Here is a 21,184-nt window from a genome sequence, read left to right as displayed (position 1 = left end):
GTCTTGGTCATAGGCGACTCCATAGTGAGACACACAGATGTCACCCTCACCATTCTGAACAAGAAGGAGGTCACGGTCAGCTGCCTATCAGGTGCCAAGATCCGACAAATCAAGCATGCACAAAAATCACTCAACAAGTACTGTTATGACTCTGTCATAGTCCAAGTTGGAGTGAATGACTTGAGACATACCTCTGAAGACAGACCTGATGGAACTCTCTGATCATGTGTCCTAGACAGGTATGTCTCTAGCCCTAAGCAGTATCCTACCCTCACCCAGGATGATGTCACAATATAAACAAGAAATAATTGACTTCAACAATTAACTAGGCTTCTGGTGTCAGTCCAGGGGGATCCAGCATCTGTTAGCCTGGGAAGATATAGCAGACAGACCTTGCTGCTTTGCTAGAGATGGTCTGCCCCTGTCCCCCTAGGCTTTTGGTTACTGGCAAAAGTCCTTGCCTTCCCCATAGTGCCTTTTTAGGCAATGTCAAAACAACAAATTTTCCAGTGTAACAAAATCTAATTGAGACAAACTCAGAGGCATGCTGCTTAATGCTAGTAGTTTAAACAAGAATCTGCACTCCCTGGAAGCACTCCTCACCTTGGAAAATGCTGACATCTGTGCAGTTACCAAGACATGGTTTAAGGCTGCTGAGACCACCCCAGCCATGCAAGGCTACAATACCTTCCAAACATTCAGACCTCAAAGTGAGCATGAAGGAACCAATGGTGGAGGGTGTATACATCTTCATTAAAACCAAATACACTTTGAGACTGGTCAAACAGCATGATTCTCCTGAACTTCTCCATGTCCAATTAACTATTGGGAATGTACCATACCACATCATTGCTAGCTATAGATCCCCCACTGTGAACCAGGATAAGCTCACTACCTACCTCAGTTTACTGCAATCCCTTGCCTTATAGCCCATCACCTTAGTCATGGGAGAGTTCAACTATCCTTCCATAGACTGGGGGACATACATAAGCAAACACATGCTCACCCAGAGGTTCCTGGACTTTAATACAAATTCTCTGGAGCAGATAGTCTGTACCAACTCTAGGAGATCGAATATTCTGGACATAGTACTCACCAACATGGGGGGGGGGGGGTCACTGTACTTCCCCATGCGTGATGCCTTCCCTGGTTAGGTCAGACTACAAATAAGTCTTGTTTGAAGTAACTACTGGAACTGACACCCTCACAGGAAAAAAAATTAAAACTTCACCAAAGCTAACTTCAGTATACTAAGCGATGGTATAAACAGCGTCATACCACCAGACACCAATGATCACTGTGCAGAAGTGTATGCAAATGTCCTGTACAAACACATAAGTGACTGCATAAACTCTGCTGTACCTTGCCAGATCAAAATCAGATCTTCCAGTAAAAGCAAGCCGCTGTGGTGGACTTCAAATATAAACAGATTATATAACAAGAGGAAGAAACTGTTGTCCAAAAGCAAGAGGGATATCACTCTGCAGAGGAAGGGTTTTATCCTAAGCCTAAGCAGGAAAATTAGAAACCTTGTAAAGTCAGCTAAAGCAAATTACAAAACTAAAATCACATACCTAGCCAAGGATAATAATAAGGCATTCTTTAACTACATCTGAAGTCTAAAAGGGAATGCTCAGTTATATGCTGAGCTGGTTGTAGATGGGATCACTGATACTACACTGGAAGATATCACCAACCTGCTAGTTGACAGATTCACTGCAAACTTCACCCCCTCATCCACACCTACCATATCCCAAAGCATAACTGACACCAGCCATCTGTCTAGTATCTCTAGAAAATGGGTCATCTCTGCGCTCACCAAGGCCAAAAACACGGCCTCAGTGGGACCAGATAATATCCCAAGTTGTTTACTAAACAATCTAAAACAAGACCTAGTGGACCCACTTGGCATTCTGTTAAATCATAGCTTTAGAACTGGCTATGTTCCTGCAGAATGGAGAACAACAATAGTAATCCCCCTGCACAAAGGAGGGGGGGGGTGCTATCAACTGACCCTGGGATCTACAGACCCATAAGTCTAACCAGCCTCATCTGCAAGGTCATGGAATGAATTATCATGGACCTTATCAACAATGACACAGGTGACCTCCAGACAATGGATCCAACCCAGTTTGCCTTCATTAAGGGTAGCGCATGCTTATAAAACCTGGTAGACGTCTTTGAGAATGTCATCAAAGCAATGGACAAAGGTAAGACAGTGCACACAGTCTCCCTCAACTTTGCCAAGGCTTTCAACACAGTTCCCCACTCTGGCATCTTTGAGAAACTCTCCCAGACAGGGATTAACCCTTATGTTACTAGATGGGTAGCCAGTTGACTCACTGACAGAACACACTCTGTCAAAATTGGTAATTCTGCCTCCACCAGTAGACCCGTCACCAGTGGAGTACCACAGATGTCTGTGTTGGGCCCCTTACTGTTTGGCATCTATTTCTCAGAAGTCCAGGCCAAAGTAGACGACCTTTGGTTCACCAAGTTTGCTGATGATTGCAAACTGGGAACAATCATCGAGTCTCCAAATGATGTCAATATATTACAAGAAGGGCTAACACAAACAAATGATTGAAGCCAAAGCCATGGTCTAAAACTAAATGCAAAAAAATGCATTATTATTCCCTTTGTCAAAACAAAATTCCCTACAAATTGCAGTATTGACAGCACCCCCACCCCCGAGTTCCAACCCAGTGGTGCGAGACTTGGGAACACAGGTTGATAGTAATCTGAACTTTGACCAACAAGTTTCCACAGTGGTATGGAAAGCCTTCTATGTAGCACACCTCATAAGCAAGGGCATAGCATCCAGGTCAAGGGATGTTATAGCTCCACTGTACTCAACCATCATCCGATCACTAATAGAGTATAATGCACCCTTCTGCATGTACCTCACCAGACACCTGCAGCAGCTGGAGAGACCTCAGAGGTTTCTCATTAAGAAAATACAGGGACTCTAAACTATGACCTACGTGGACAGGCTGAAGGTCTTATCACTTTACTCTGTATCTCATAGGCTGCTGAGAGGTGACTTGTGCCTGGCCTATAGAGCAATCTCCAACCTTGCCCTAATGGAAATACTGCACATCCAGAAGTCAAATGGCTCAAGAGTCCCTCGCTCTAGGGATCTCAACCTAGCTTGTGACATTAACAGATCATGCTGGAGAGATAGATATGTCTCCCAGAGAATGACGGTCTTCTCTGGAATAGAATCCATATTTACATAAAACAGAGCTCCTCAGTGACCATATTCAAATGCAACCTAGATAATTGGATGGGAGACCGCAAATTCACCCTTGGGGTAGCACTCACATCCATCATGGACAGGGATAGCCGGTGTTGATCACAGACCCACTCTGTTCATAAATTCTTTCTACAAACTACCCCAAAAAAGTACAAAGTGGGATGCTTGGGATTAACATGGCTAAGCTTGGAAAGGCTCTAGGGCCACTAGCCTAGTAACCTCCTATGAACCTATGGACCTATGAACACAGAGAACCAATTATAGCACAAGGTGGGGTCTTGTAAATAATGTTGTTACATTAATGTTGGTAATTTTGTTATGGTATATTCAGAAAACAAGGTTTTGAATTATTATGGCCATTTTAATTGCAATTCGGAGGGAGGTAATATATATGGCTACTTGAGTGTTTTTCCTTTGTATCTTATTCTGGCAAGATTAAGAATACATTAAAGGAAAGAATATACCAACATTGTTATTCTATCAAGTATAAAGATATGTGCAATGCATTAGCAGAACTATAATTCTTGCCCTAACTTGAATATGTTTGTATTTTTTTATTACTAAACATCTGAAAAAGAAGAAGAAAAGGGATTGTGATTGGCTGAGCTATATACTGAACAAGGAATTGTTCTGGCAGTTGACTTTTGTAGTCAACAAACCACTAGGATTAAATGAGTCAACTTCTGTTCTTTGTGTTTTAAAATTTTAGAAGACAACAATTAAGATGATTGATGGGTTGCCTTTTTATCATGTGATCTGCAATGCTTTTACTTGTTATTTTAGTTTTACAGAATGAATTCATTCTGAAAAAGTCTTTGTTTTGACAAGACAAGCAGTAAATCCTTTTAATTAAACTTTGTTTTCTTGTGAGTTTTCATTGTTTCCTGTTTTTACAATAAACAAATACTGGAATAATGAGTGGATAAGCTGACAATATTTATATCTTAACAGTTGTTAATGATTTCGACACTCTTTCTTTATGAGTAGTTTTGCTTATTGTCCATCTTTCCATTCTGTCATTTCTTCCTTTATTAAGCTGATTTTCAAGCCTAAAGTTACCAATAATCAATGTAGCACTTGATTATACTTGCACTCATATTTGAATATGCATTTTTAACAAGATCTTCATAATATCATATTTATTGTTATATTTTGTTTCAAGCATCATTCAAGACTAAAATTCAATAAAATATTTAAAGAAAGAAATCTAATAGCTTGCTGTCTACCCATCACTAACTGATCTTCTGACTGAGAAAGGTAATTACTTGTCACCATTAACACTTCTGTAATAAAATGAAATTCATAATGCATAGAATTCGCATGACTGAAAAGTATACTTGACAGATGCCTGGCGCAATATTTCTTTTTGCTATCAAACCAAAGGTTCCTGGTACAATATTGTGCTTGATCATCTCTCTGTGGTTTAACAAAGTTGTCTGTACCTATTTATGTACACTGGAGTGGTCAGCTCTTGCTCTTCATGATGATTCAATATTATAAGGTTGTGCATAAGTCAAAGGGGCAATGGGAGGGGGACTTCATTGTTATAAGCAGTGGGAGGAAGCTGCAGGCATGTTGGGGCATCAGGCTTCAGAACTACTTTAGGCAAAATAAATACTTCAGTAATGAAGTGGCGTATTATGAGTGCATGCTTGACTATGACTTTGGATAAACAGAACACAAAGGAGGAAAAGCTATTTCCACTAAGGAAAATGTGGGATAAAAGGCAGAATTAACAATGCCATGCTATGCTGACAATCTGATATGATGACAAAGTCAGAGTAAAGTAACATTTTGCAGATGTTTAACAAAGTATGGAACAACTCATCTAAAACGGTTTATCAGTGCACCTAATGACATCTGTATCACTTTACAGAGGATGATGATGACACTTCAAGTGACAGTTCTGATGACTCTGAAAGGTTTCATAATCCTAAGAATCAAGGCAGCTTTGAAAGTTCAGACAGCTCTGACAATTCTGATAGTTCTAGCACATCATCATCTTCATCATCATCCCAGGTAAGTTACAAAAGTTAATATGTATGTACAGTTATTGTCATCTTAAAAAATACACAAGTACTAAGCAATCAGTCTGTAGACCATTAACAGCCTACCCAAAACCCCTATTCAGATATTCCCTCGAGCACGAGGGAGGGCAAAACAAGATAGATTAGGGGAGAATTTAAGACTGCTCATCCCATTATCTAGACTTACCTTGAAGGTGGTAAGCATGCTACTCTGCTTGACATTTATTTTAAGTTTGTTTCAGAAACAAGGGATACATTAGATATTAATCTATCATGCTAATGAATCTTATTTATCTCAAGGTGAAGGTTTAGTTCCTTTAACTGGGTATTTGAGGTGCCATCTGTTCTATGAAGGAATAAGAAGTCAAACAGGGTTGAATCCCACATGGCTCAAAAAGGCAGAGACAGATCTGCATGGAGGAGTCTATAACAGACTGAGTACAAAGAGCAAGGGATGCCAGTCTGTCCTAATAAAAGATTTTGAGGCCACTGATCTTTTAATGCATGTCAAAAGGTGTATTATATTTAATAATGGGCCTATAAAATAAAAGTAAAGGTGAATTAAGACTTTTTTGGCTCTAATGGGGATACATTTAGAAATTAAATGAACCAGCCTAGATCCCTTGTAAGATGTCTGATTAGAGTTTTTTTCACCTCTATGGTATATGAAAATATTTTGTTTACCAAAATGAACTATGCTCCTACATGTTTTCAAATTTGGTTTATTCCATTTTGGAGCAATTGTGTGAGTCAGTGAAAGATCAAACACCACCACTACCCAATTTACAGTCATGTGCAAACTTGATAACATAGGCAGAGACATAACTGTCTCAACCAGAACCCTGTGCTTATCTTACAAACTAGCACCCCACTTCCTCAGTTCTTCAAGTGAAGAGTGAAGATAAGTAAATAAATAAATAAAAACAACAACCCCACCTTCTACTGGCACACCAACCAGGTAGCCAGATAAATGACACTCCCCCTCCCTTCCTCCTACCCCAGCTCTTCAATGGAAGAGCAAAAAAATGTCATGATCAGGTACCTGGGGCTCCTGAAATGATGTAGCCAATACCCAACCTTCCATCCTCACATTTTGGTAAAAAAATATATATATTTCTTTTAAATGGAGCAAACTACTTGGTACAAATGCAGTAAGCAGTTGCAGTCTATACTCTGCCCGGAGATCTACGTTACTCAGGTTTCACTTAAAAAAGATTTTTTTTTAATTTACTTTTAAACTGTAGCAAACTGCTCTCAGTTGGACAACACTACAGCACTTTAGTTTGACCTCAAATGCAATACCAGCTTTTAAAAGCCTGTCTGCATCAAGAGCTGATCAGGATTGGCTGACTGCATCCCCCCCAACACATTGCGCCCAGGGTAGTTGCCCCCGTCACCCTGTCCTAGCTACACTGTTGATCATAGGCCAGAAGTGTTGTCCCAAAGGTCTCAGAAATAGATGCAAAACAGGAGAGGGCCCAACACTGAACACTGTGGTACCACTGGTAACTTCATTTTCAGAAGAAACATCTGTGACTAATAACATGGCTTCTGTCAGTCAGCCAGTTAGCAATCCACTGCACAACACAAGGATTTACTTTCAAATTTACAAATCTGACAATAATGCCTGCACTGGGAACAGTGTCAAAGATCCTGGCCAAGTCCATATATGCTGTACCCACTGGATAACTGCTATAGCCACTGGTTAGATTACTATTTCAAAGATATTAATAAGTTTAAAGAGACATAACCTTTGTTTGACAAAGCCAGATTGATGAGGGTCGAGAGTTAAGAGATTCTCAATGTCTAGATTGAGATCTGAGATATGTTCCATAGCTTTGCATATGAGAGTAGTGAAACTAATAGGTCTATACCTAGTGGGGTCCATAGATGGGATACTATTGTGTAATGGCATTAATTGGCCATCTTCCAGGCTTCAGGATTGTAACCAGTCTAGAGGCTTAGATTAAAGAAGTTAAGTACTGGTTCAGATAGGCCATATCTGGCACTGATAATGCAACCTGGTATGTTACCACATAGATGAGATGCTCTTAGCTTTTGAATGGGATGACAGAACATGTTCCACAGTAATTAAAGAGGGTGTTACTGGGATTGTGGAATAGCTATAACTGGGTGGAGTAAAATTTGAACTAAATATGTCACCTAGAATATTAGCTATTTCCTTTGGGCCAGAGTGTACAGTATTATTGTGGACTAGCTCTGGACATTATTGGGTGTTAGTTCTTAGCTTCCTGACATAGTTAAAGACAGAATTGCACTTATTTTTGGTTTTAGTGGCCATTTCAAGTTCATACTCAATTTAGAGCTTCCTAATGGTTCCCTTAAGCTCTTTACTAGTTTGCTTAAGTATGTTCTTAAGATAGGTGGAATGAGATATTTTATAAGCATTAACCAATTTCTTTATTTTAGTAGATATTTCATTTGGGTCTATATTATGTTAACTAAAAGGCTTTCCATCGAACACATTTTCATCGACCCATAAAAAGCGAACTGCCAAATAAGCGAACGGCTAGATCAGAGATTTTTCTCCAAGGGAAAAAAATTGCTTGCCCTACAAAAAAAGACACATCACTTCAAACATTGCAAAATGGGGGGGTTGTACCCCACTCCTCTCGGTGTGGGGGGCTGTGCCCCCCCAACTAAATATACCAACTTCGAGATCACACTACAGTGGGGGAAAAGGGCAAACTTACAAGGATGGCCAAGAGAATTTTTCCCAGGGAAAAAAAATCGCTGATGTCGTCGTTCACTTAAATGGCAGTTCGCTTTTTTCAGGGTCGATGAAAAGGAGTTTGATGAAAAGGCGTTTCGATAGCATAATATAGACCCATTTTATTTATATGTGTATTCCACCATTAGGGTTTGTTTTCAAATTTCTCATATTTTATGCACACAACAACAATCTCATCACTACTTAAGTATTAGTTGACATCAGCAACTTTAGCAATGGGGTCCATCAGAGGAAGAATACAGCTGAATTTATATAGGTCATCAAAGAGATATTTACAGCATTTGTTCAAAAATTAGAAACACTATCAATGCTTAGTATCACAGAAAATGACTTGGGGAAGGGGACACATGGATAACGTGGAACGAAGCACTAAAGGTGGAGGCGTGTCCATATTAATTAAGGATATCAGCATAATGCATCTCAGATTATCCAAGTGCAACTAACTCTGGGAAAGACCATAATGCAAATTGTAGCTTGCTACAGATCCCCCACCATGCCCCAGGATTCCCACTCCTCATTTCTTGAAACACTGGAAAATATTAGGGAACAACCTAACACCCTAATAATGGGTGATTTCAACTACCCCACCATTAACTGGGAAAACTACTCATGTACCAACTCTTGTGCTCAACGTTTTCTAGAATTCATAAATTCCAATGCCTTGGATCAACTTATCCACACCCCCACCAGGGGCAGCAATATCCTAGACCTGGTCATTACCAACATGGGCAACCGGTGTTCCACACCAGAGGTCAATTCCTCGATGGTCAGATCTGACCACAAGCAAATCACCCTAGACATCCACATCCCAGCCCCACCCCCCATTAGGGAAACCACCGTAAAAAATGTCTCCAAAGCCAACTTCACGCTTCTTAAGACAGAAGTGGCAAACTTCAAGACACCCATGCTGACGGACAATAGAGATACAACTGCTGAATCCTATACAATTGCACTTTATAAGCACTTACACAAGTGCATGGATCGTGCAATCCCTAACAGAACCAAGATGCTATCGTCCAAAAAATGGAAGCCAATCTGGTGGTCCCCTGCTATAAACAAACTCTACAACAGAAGAAAGAAACTGTTGCAAAAAAGAGTAAAATCCCATGATTGGAGGAACTCCGTGGTCAGCCTCAGTAAGAAGCTGAGATCCCTCATAAAATACTCAAAAGCTAGTTACGAAAACATAATTGTCACTGATTCTAAAGACAACCACAAAGCATTCTATAGCTATGTCAAGAATCTCAATGGCAACACTCAGATCAGCTCTGAGTTGCAGCACAATGGCACTAAATATACAGAACCAACTGATACTGCCAACATCCTGGCAGATAGGTTCAGTGTTAACTTTACCCCTCTCTGATCCCCTAAAGGGCCCATCTCTATACCGGAAGAATGCAAAGTACCTGTAATCATGGCTACACAGGTAAAAACCACACTCTCCAAAGCCAAGAATACAGCATCCATGGGACCTGACAACATCCCAGGCTGCGTTCTACATGAACTACAGAATGAACTGGCACCCCACTTAAGTACCATGTTCAATCATAGCCTCACCTCAGGCTTTGTGCCCACTGAATGGCGCACAGCAACGGTTATCCCACTCCACAAAGGGGGAGCCACCACGGACCCCAGGAACTACCGCCCCATTAGCCTGACCAGCCTGGTCTGTAAGGCTATGGAGCGTATCATCATGGAACTTATAAACAATGACATTGGTAATCTCCAAACTCTGGACCCTACCCAGTTCGGTTTTGTAAAAGGCAGATCATGTCTCCTAAACCTGATAGACTTCTTTGAAGCGGTTACCAAAGCTGTAGATGAGGGTAAGGTGGTACACACAGCCTATCTAGATCTCGCCAAGGCTTTCAACACCATCCCCCACTCTGGAATTATAGACAAAGTCACTAAACTAGGTATAAATCCCTATGTCACAAGATGGGTTGCCAACTGGCTCACTGACTGAACCCACACTGTGAAAGTAGCAGTCTATAAATCCAACTTCAGACCAGTGACAAGTGGAGTACCACAGGGTTCAGTCCTAGTTCCTCTCCTGTTTGGTATCTACTTCTCTGAAGTACAGGCTAACACAGAAGGTCTTTGGCTAACAAAGTTCGCAGATGACTGCAAACTAGGAGCCATAATCAAATCCCCTAATGATGTGGATATCCTACAAAAGGGCCTCACTGAGACAGATGCCTGGTGTCAAAGCCATGGCATCAAGCTCAATGCCAAAAAGTGCATTGTCACCCCTTTTGGTAAAAATTCTGTACCCATGAACTACCACATAGGCGGTAGTCTACTTAACACTGAAAGTGTGATAAGAGACCTTGGGATACAGGTGGACAGTAGTCTCTCCTCTGATAATCAGATCACCACAGTAGTCAGGAAATCCTTCTACATGGCACACATCATCCCAAAAGGTTTCTCATCCAGGAAAAAAGAGGTCATTGTTCCCCTCTACTCATCACTCATTAGACCCATTATAGAGTACAATGTCCCTTTTGGTATGTACCTCAAACGACATCTACAACAACTGGAAATGCCACAGAAATACCTCACAAAGAGGATTACCGGCCTCAAACAGATGCCTTACGCAGACTGTCTCAAAAAACTCCAGCTTTACTCTGTCACACATCGTCTACTCAGAGGCGATCTCTGCCTAACATACAAAGCTATGTCAAACCCAGAGCTGTTGGACATGCTCCACATAAAGAAATCCCAATCCCTCCTAGCTACATGCTCTAGGGACCTAAACCTTGTCACCACAATAAACAGAACATGCTGGAGGGATAGATTCCTGTCTCAGAGACTTCCCATACTCTGCAACAAACTACCTATCTATATCAAACAAAGTTCCTCATTAGCACTCTTCAAGAAAAATCTTGATGATTGGATGGGAGATAGGAAATTCACCCCGGGGATCAATTCTGTGGCTCTGCTTGACAGAGGCACAGGAAAATAATTTTCTTGGGTGGCAAAAACCAGGGTACCATTTGCCTAGGCTTATATAGGCCCTAGGGCCAATAGCCTAGTACCTACCTATGAACCTATGAACCTGTATGCTTTTTTCCTGCTTATTACCCACACATCCGATCTTGGCCCCAAACATACCATGTTATATTCCAATTGTTTGACCCTTCACATCCACACTTTAGCAAAACATGACAGTTTAGAGAATTTTAAAATCTTTGTGCATGTTGGCCCAATGATGCAGAGGCAAGATAGCACTCTGCAGTTACAAGTTTGGTAATGGCTATTAGCAGACTGTGAATTCACTAGAAAAAGAGGAAACAAGACTGCCCTTATTGCTAAACCACTTCTCCTCTGCAAGGAGACTCCATGGGGTCAGTTATGTGGAATCCGTATCACCTAAACAAAATACCACATCTGGATCTATGCAGACAGGAGAAATATTTGGTCCTAAAGTGAGCACCCTGAGAAATGTCAGATCAAGAGTGTAGTGCCTTGCCCATTCATATTATATTACAAAGATTCTACACTGCATGCACATACTGAGATGTTATTCATTTTCTTGGAAAGATAACACAGAATCAAGTACCCTGTAGTCAGTTTATCAGTGGGTACCAGATGTCAGACTGCCAATGTCTACCAAACTCCTTCTATTGCTGATTAAAGCAAAGCTAGAAAAGCTTGTTACTTAATACGACTGCATTCTACTGAGCTGTACTGGTGTATGCCATATCAATCTGCATAGTTCCGAAATTTCAAAACAGAAATCTGTGCCTCTAGTTAAACTATTTTTGAAACAAATTCCTAGTTGCAGATTGCTTCTGAACAAATAAACGTTTATCTCTACTTAGAAAAAACGAACTGGATATGCTCCAATACCCGCGGGTTGTTCTGTAATGTAAAAGCACACAGTCCGTAAATTCAAAAATAAGGCAAATTTATTTTTAAGTGCTGATACTGGCTTGTCGTCGGACACACTCCAACTTCATCAGAAAAAACGGAAAAACAGCGTCTCCCTCAAACCGTTACCTTAAATACAAAATTTAAAAATCACATGTTCATTAATTAGTGTCGGACAGGATACTGGCAAACCCTCTAATAATGAATCAAGTAAATAATCATGAACTGAACTGATGTACTAAAGAAATCAAACAATAAAAATGTTTGGGTATATCAAAGAATTCATGAACTCACAATTTGTCAGTATAAATATACAAAAAAAATATATATATATTTAATAAATAATGATGATTCGCACCGCAACATTCAACTCCTACTATTTACGATGCTATTACTAGATGTTATTTAATGAATCTAAATCTATCAATGACAACTGATATAACACTAGTTTAAAAATATCATACACAACAAAACACAAAAAGAAACTCTGAGCAACCCTTTGTATATCCACCTTAAGTAAACAACAACAAATGTGGCTATTAAAACTAAACATTCGTGTTGGCACACGAGAAAAAGACAGCTCATCATGAATATAAAAGACTCAGGTGTTCTACTCTGATTAATCATGATGCGTACATTTAAAAAGCATGACAAATGTCTGTTCTAACCTCAAAAACATAAACAAAGGAACTAGCATATACACTGACTAACAACGTGACCAATAAGACCAATAATGAACTTGCAAATGCATGTACTTAACTGAGCGAGAGTTAATACTAACCCTAAAAATTGATGTACCTAATAAAATAAAAACATGCCCTATAATAAAACGTCATTGACAAACACAGATGCCGCATTAAATGACTAACCATAAAGTAGGACCGTAGAAAATAATGTCTAATATAAGTCATGACAGACAATTTAACCTCTAGTTAAATTACTAGTGATGATGTGCCCCTTCCGTATATGAGTCAAAACAAAGACAACTGATCGGACCTGGAAACAAATAACCATGATAAACTGACCTTTCACCTGCTGAATAAATAACAACCCATAAAAAGTGTAAGCATAAAAAGACCAAGGGTTACAACTAACCCTACAAATTACTAGAACCAAAGGAAACTAAACTGGGAAGCACTGCCAAACAGAGCTTCTAAAAAAGTTTAAAGTCACTACTTGTAGTAAATAAAGGAGTGGTCATATATAAACATATTCCACAGGCTGGTGGAAATATTTGCCTGGACCACTGTATTAATTAGAAACGAAAGGAACCGTATAAGTACCGGCGATCCTTATCTGTTAAGCCTCTTAAGCTTTAATAGGCAAGTTATGAACAACATGCCATTTATGCTAGGGGCATGGCAAGCATCTAACCTGAGTTGCCAAGACAACTCTCTACTCTCCAAATGGAGAGGGGTAGCCCCCCCCCCACCGACATCAGACTTCACCTGATCAATGATACAAAACAAGAAGTTGTGGTTAGGGTTCTCTGCTATGTGTCTGGCTAAGGCATTGTCCATCTTGGCCTTCCTGATGGCGTATAAATGTTCATGTATTCATTCTTGCAATTTTCTGTAGGTCTTCCTAACATAAAAAGCTGAACAGTTGGAACACTGGGCCAAATACACCACTTGTGTACTGGAACAATTAAATCTACCTGTTATACAGTATACAGAGTCCCTAATTTCAAATCTAGACCCTGTCTTTATGTGACTACAATAGCGGCACATATTGTACTTGTACATTCCATTTCTAATGCTAAATGTCTTAGGTTTTCTTCTCTAGGATACTTTTGAGGTTTAACCCTCTTTTGAACACTATTCTTGGTGATTCGACCAACATTCCACAAATAGAATCATCCTGGGTTATCAAATTCCAGTTTTTCAATATAATAGAAAATATCTCTCTAGCATCCATACTATATGCTAAAATGAAGCTTTTGGACATTGAGGAAACCTCAGCCTTCCTTTCTTCAATATTGACTTGCTCAGTGATGTTTTAATTGAAGGTTGTGCGTTAGGCCTGGCAAGCCAGCATGTAAAACTCTACTGCCAATCATTAGCGGACCGGAGTTCCGCTGTAGCGACCCCTAACCGGGAAAAGCCGAAAGACACAAACAAACAAACATATATCCCAGAAGTTCTCTTATTTTGGACCTCCCATAAAAGGTCATTTATAAGGTCTGCCGGGTAGCCCCTGTTAGAAAAGAGATCCGCCATAAAGGCACATTCTTCCTCAAAATCACAGTCCCTAGATACCATTCAGGCTGCTCTGACTAGTTGGCCTTTGATGATTGATCTCTTTTGGGAAAATGGATGACAGCTGTCAAAATGAATGTAGCTGTTAGAGAAGGATTCCTTCCTATAGATCTTAGCTACAGAACATCCTTTCTCTTTGTCCTTCATGAGGTCCACATCCAAATAAGCTACTCGGTCTAGAGCAAAATTATAAGTAAACTGTAGGAAAGTTGTGGAAGAATTGAACATATCTACCAAAGAAGTAGCTGTCTCTTCGTTGCCTTTTATAATCATAAAAATGTCATCTAGGAACCGTGTGTATAACATAACTTTGTCCACAAAAAAGGGATTAGCTAGAATAAACTCTCTCTCCCAGTAGGCCATAACCAAATTGGCCACACTGGCACCACATGGAGAGCCCATCGGTACACCTATCAACTGTAAGTAGAATTTGTTGTTAAAATACACAAAATTGTTGGACAAAATAATGTCCAACAATTCGCTCACCAGTTGAATGACTTTTGCAGGGGCCTTTTTTAAGGTCAATATGACTGGAATCCAGTCTAAGGCTACTGAGTGAGGAATGGACGTATATAAGTCTTTCACATCGACCGATAAAAAGTGACTGTCCTCACTATAAGTAGTTTGATTGATCTTAGATAAAAAAGACCAGGAATCCTTTGAAATTTGGGGTTCACTGGCTACATATTTCTTTAGTATAGTGTCTACTACTTTGGCGCTGGCATAAGTAATGCTGCCCCTAGCACTAACTAAGTGGTGCATAGGTGGATCCAGTGGATTCTTATGAATTTTGGGTGATCCAAAAATAATAGGAATTCTATGGATTGGTGGAGATATGAAATTCAATAATTCTGAATCTATAGATCCATTGACAAACATGTCACTAAAGAAGGAAGACACTCTTGAATTACCTATATTCAATTTATTCCTTGATACCTATTTATAAGACTCAGAGGAAAGAATGTCTTCCATCCTCCTGACATAATCGGGCTCATTCATAACCACCAGGCCTCCGCCCTTATCTGGATGCATTACCCTCACTGTAGAATTGGCTAAAAGAATCTAATAAAAGCCTCTCTTCTTTACTAATATTGTACCTACAAGATCGTTTAAGTAAAGGTTGGCTAAGAACATGCCGTATGTCGAGCTCACATATCTGTTTGAATACGTTTAGAGATGGGTGCAATGGTGGATTGTATGTACTCGCCAAAAGAAATTCTCCTTTAACACTGTTGAAGTTTCCTAATAATATCTGAAGGTTTAACTTTCTGACAAACAGTTTCAAATCTATAATAAATGATGCCACATCAGCCCTCCTGGAGGGAACATAAGAAAAACCTTTTGCCAACAAGTCCACCAGTTCATTCTCAAAACAAAATCAGAGAAGTTGTATATTTTAAAATCCTTTCTTGAATTGAATAAAATGTTACTTGGTCTTGGCATGAGTTGGACAATACCGGACATAAGCTGACTCAGATTCTCCTGGTCCTGGACCGGTTGTTGGGTTTCCGACCTTGTTCTGGCGGGGTGGACGTGGCTGGATCCCGAAAATTTGGACCCTCCACTTCCTCATCGGGTTTGTTGAGTTTATGATGTGCTGCCAGTCGTTCACTACGTCTGACTGGATCTAGGGTATCCATGGATTCTGTAGGATTGTTTTCTTTATAATCCGACCTCGTGCCCCTGTACGCCTCAGTAGACATAGTACCCTCCGACCGCCATGATCTGAAGGACAGAAAATTGCCTTGAGAAACCGGAGGTTTCAGATAAGCAGTACCGTCTTTGTAGACTTTGAAATCCCTTTTAAATTTTTTGATTTTAGTTGAAGTGAGTTTTAAAATATGTTGATTGATACTGTTATAGGTACAGTCATAATCAAACCTGTACCTATAAAAATTGAGATAATTTTTTATTTCCCCATCCAACTTATTAATGTCCAAAGTTAAATTATCAGCTGCCAACTGGTAGTGGTTGCTGATGAGGTCCATGAGTTCAAACCCATGACGATCAAATAGGCGAATTAACTCCTGGTGGAAAAGAGACTATTTTTAAACTAGTGTTATATCAGTTGTCATTGATAGTCAGTTTTAGATTCATTAAATAACATCTAGTAATAGCACCGTAAATAGTAGGAGTTGAATGTTGCAGTGCTAATCATCATTATTTATTTAATATATTTTTTTTGTATATTTATACTGACAAATTGTGAGTTCATGAATTCTTTGATATACCCAAACATTTTTATTGTTTGATTTCTTTAGAACGTCAATTCAGTTCATGATTATTTACTTGATTCATTATTAGTGGGTTTGCCAATATCCAGTCCGACACTAATTAATGAACATGTGATTTTTAAATTTTGTATTTAAGGTAACGGTTTGAGGGAGATGCTGTTTTTCCATTTTTTCTGATGAAGTTGGAGTGTGTCCGACGAAAAGCCAGTATTTGTTTGTGTCTTTCAGATTTTCCCGGTTAGGGGTCGCCACAGTGGAACTCCGGTCCGCTAATGATTGGCAGTAGAGTTTTACGTGCTGGCTTGCTGGGCCTAATGCACAACCTTCAACGAAGGAACGCCCATTCACGCATGTTGCCACACAGAAGATGCTCTAACTGAGAATCAAATGGGCAACGTCTAACTGTGAGGCGACAACGCTACCGCAGCACCACCACCACAGTACAGTATCAGTGCTTAAAAATAAATTTGCCTTATTTTTGAATTTACGGACTGTGTGCTTTTACATTACAGAACAACCTGTGGGTACTGGAGTGTATCCAGTTTGTTTTTTCTCAGTTTATTGTTTTAACCGAGTTTGTTCCGAGTTTATCTCTACTTGTTTCAAAAAGACTTGATGCTATCTTCCCTTCATAACATGCTGCACTGAATTTCATGTTACCAAGGCTGTCAGTGGCCCATCAGTACCACACTTGCCTTTGATACCACAAAATGGAAGTTATAGGTTCAGTCCCCACATAACACTCTTCAATTAATATTCCAAGCCTTGCACTGTAATGAGCACGAGGCATATGACCATATGACCAATGTACTGTTGTCATTAACATCTGTCCAAAGCAGGGAAAGTGAGACTATGAGTTGCTGGTAACTTAGTAATCTGGTATTTTGCAAAATTTGAAGGAGTTAGAAATGTCACTCAAACACATCAAAACTGAAAACTAGCAGCCCAAAAACATTTCAGCCAAGCTAAGGAATTACAGAAGAACAAGTTTATTCACCAAAACAACACATGGTTTCACATTAAGATTGCTTCACCAGATACATGCAATCAGTATTAATGAATGTTACAATTTAAATATTGGTCAAAGCCACATTATTAAACTAGCCAATAATGTCAAAATTACATACAAAATAACTGACTGTGATTTTTTTAAAACATTTTTATGGTTCATAATACATTGTTTATTTTCCAATAAGCATTTCTTGTTAGGTGTAGTATTAATATGGGCAAGTTCTCATCCTCTAACAGGGTAAACCACAGATGCTCATTAGTTTCTATATCAGAGGTACTATCCCAGACCCTCAATCTTATAGTGATTTTATCAATGATCCTAAAGATAAACTGATAATCAATTCATATTGGCAAAGTTCTTAGCCAAAGCTTTGCTTAACATGTTAGAATGAATACCTGAATCATGTTCAGGTACTCTGACTTTTAAGATGGTGATTTGTTTTTACCCACATCAAAAGCAGCTCACTTCATACATGTAGCCCCATTCTAATTAAGCAGCTACATTATAAGTACATAAGTATTTCCTACCTATTAATAAATGATTAAATTCTACTTCATTCATAACTGACCTGCATAATAAACACACATATAATGAAAGTGTGCCTTTTTGTCATAACTTCCAACCACTTATGGCCTATCTTAGTATCAACAGTGCTGCCTTAAACCAATGGTACATTTAAAAGCAAAGACTGGTCTTTCCAAAAGTGTTTCTAAGATCATTACAGCTTGTTAATAAGTATCATTTCCTACAAATATCAGTAACCTGAAGGAAATGTTTATTAGAAATAATAGCATAATGTACATAAGCATCTTTATTCCCACAACACTTAATGTATGCATCAGTTCTATGTCAGTGTATAAAGGCCTTTACCAAATTACCAGGGCTACAACACACCAAATTATGATTGCACATCGTTTGCTATGCTCTCAGTATCCATATTGAGAACAAAGTTGCAGCTATCATTAGAGAAAACAAATTATAATTCTTTGTGGCAAACAGAGCCTTAGCTGTCACAATGTGCTACTAGTTGCAGAAAAAAACCTGTAGGAACGCAAACTGTTTTACTGTCTTAAGAGCTGTTACACATTTGGCACTCTATACAAACAGCAGCTTTCAGACTTATCAGACACTTCACTCTGTCAAATGTTTTTCTTCTCCTGACAGCATAAAGTATATTACAGCTTTGAAAGCTGTAAATGTACTTTTGACACTGCTGTGTGGTGGTTGAAACATTATACTGCAGTGTGAGATCTGAGCCTAACAGCACTGAAAGCTGTTATAAAGCTGTTCTGCACAACTGAAACTGTGAAGACCAGGTCTTGTGCTGCAGCACTTATCATTCAGCAGATTTCAGAGCACATCGATGCATTCTGTATCCTATAATAAGCATTTGTCTCTGCTAAATTATGAAGTGCAATGGAAATAAATTGTGGCATAAGTGACTGAAGGGTGTCTCGTGAACATAATGAGAACTATTGGGCAGAAAAATGGAAATGAAAATTATCCACTTCATTCCACATAACTTATAAAGGGTAGGTGTTAGAGAAAGGTGGACATTGCTCTGCTTACTTCATATTACCACTTTAATGTGTTAAAGACAGTTTTATAATGAATGTTTGAGTAAATCATTCATTGAATCTTACATAAATGTTTAACATCCTGGAATCTATTAAACTAAAAATCTTTAGAGCATTGAGTCCTAATGGGTTGCACACTGAGTGTAATTGGAGGTTTTTAATTTAATTGTTAATTGTTTGAATGCAAGTTGAGTATTTAAGGTGTGTTTGGTGTATATTTTTGTACTCCTTGAAAGCTTTTTAGCCGAAGCACTAGAGACAATAAATGTTTTATTGTGGATATCTGGCTTGATGGTTTTCCTGCATTGTGTCTTATGTTCCTGTGTTGTGGATGAAACATTTTAAAGAGCATATTTGCTGGTGAGAGAATACCCAAACTAAACTCCTGATAAGGAGGATGTTGGCCTATACCCTGCCTAGTTGTACATTACAGCTCCAAGGTTCTTGTAGTTTAGGGGTAAAATATTTGTATGTTGGGGAGAGGATCAGGGGAACTTTGTCCACCCACTATATTTGCATTTGAAGGACTTTTCAAGCCTAGGATTTTGGTAAAGCCTAGTTTCATACTGTCAACTAGAGTATGACAGCAGTTCAGAGTGAAAGCTTGACAAAGTGCTGCATCATTAGAACAACCTTCAGCTGAGGTTCAATGAAGTGCAACTCTGCTGTACTGAACTGAAGAATCTGACAGCAAGAAACTCACTGCACTGGACTGGAGATTCTAGCAGCAAGAAACATAACTGCCCTGATATTAAAGAAAAAAAAATATTTCACAGTATACCAGATAATTCACCAAACTAGAATTTAAGAGTGTGATTAAGCCAATACAGTTGCTAACATTAGTGCTTCTTCAAAGTAACACCACTTGGTAACATATTTAAACTGCCTTTCCTTGTGGGACTGGGCATCAGCCTATGAATTAGGGCAAACTAATAAATGCACGACAGGAAAATCTGTTGCATCCACTGAAAATGTGGTCTTCAGTAAAACCATTCTTAGAGATTATTTTCAAGAAAAGGGAGTAGTTTCCTGGTTCAGAAAAATAATGTTCAAGAATTTAGTCAGTTTTATTGCTTACTCAAAAACTATGAAGTAGTATTCACAGAAGCAACAATGGGCAATTTGAAAACAAATAGTGGTATATTTGTTTTAGCAAAGGCTAGCATTGCTGCCTTAAAGCATATAGTTATTAACTTTAGTTTTTAGCTGGGATGCTTTCATGCAGTTTTAAAATTGTCCCTGAGTATATGCTGGTTTTCAAAGGATGTTTTTCCCCTTATACCCCAAAGCCATGCCATAGGTGAACTAACTGTCCCCCAAACTGCTGTTTGGTGCATATGCTATGAGTGTGTGTGTGTGTGTGTGTGTGTGTGTGTGTGTGTGTGTGTGTGTGTGTGTGTGTGTGCGTGTGTGTGCGTGCGCGTGCGTGCGTGTGTGTGTGTGTGTGTGTGTGTGTGTGCGTGTGTGTGTGTGTGAGACACAGAGAGTTTGTGTGCATATATGTATGTATACAAACACGTCTTGCGATGGACTGGTACCCCACCCAGGATTAACTTCTCTCTTCTTTCCAACCAGTGAGGGCAAGGTTAGGCTCTTCCTCCACCATGACCCATGCACTATATAAAGCAGGTAATCAAAATGAATGAAATAAGTAAGCATGTGTGTGTTACTTTTTTATTTATGCATTTTTAATAGGTTGTCAGTTTGGATGGAGGCAAATTTTCTTTGCAGGCCATGGCAGCAATGCCTGGTTAAGTGGATTGTTTAATCACATAGTAAAACAAATGGAGACTGAGGGAATCAAACTCAGGGATACAGAATGAAACACTTGTATCTCCCAGCCTTAATTCTCGAAACTAAACTGTGTATGTAAACTAAGGAACTATGTAGAAGTAGACTCATTAGCATTCTTTTCTACCGTACCTCGGAACCTCTAAACACAAGAACTCTGTTCAAAGCCAAAAATAATGTAGGGGCAACTTTTAAATATTGCTCTTATATTGTTAGAAATTTGATGAAATAACAGGTTATGCATTAGCATACATTTCCTGAAGGATATGAAGTCTGAAATTCAAGTATGTCTCATTATTTAGTGACTTTAATCTTCAATGCTTTGCCAGAAAAACACATATTTTATGAGACACGGACCAAAATTTTGAGGCAAAACCCTGGACATTCTGCAAAAAGATGGACAG

At 39.2% G+C, this 21,184-nt stretch overlaps 1 protein-coding gene across 1 annotated transcript in view; it reads left to right on the top strand.

Annotated features, from left to right (window-relative positions):
* The window catches only part of LOC122805814 (dentin sialophosphoprotein-like), a 230,051-nt gene that overhangs the window by 185,306 nt on the left and 23,561 nt on the right, over window positions 1–21,184 (top strand). Inside the window, exon 5 of the mRNA XM_044076073.1 lies at window positions 5,133–5,275. Within this exon, the coding sequence (XP_043932008.1) occupies window positions 5,133–5,275 (143 nt within the window). The remainder of the gene's footprint in view (window positions 1–5,132; window positions 5,276–21,184) is intronic.

Source organism: Protopterus annectens, chromosome 7.part0 (genome assembly GCF_019279795.1).
Source record: "Protopterus annectens isolate FY-2018-M chromosome 7.part0, PAN1.0, whole genome shotgun sequence".
Classification (NCBI taxonomy): domain Eukaryota; kingdom Metazoa; phylum Chordata; order Ceratodontiformes; family Protopteridae; genus Protopterus; species Protopterus annectens.
Note: the sequence above shows the minus strand (reverse complement) of the source record. Positions and strands in the feature narration are given on the sequence as shown.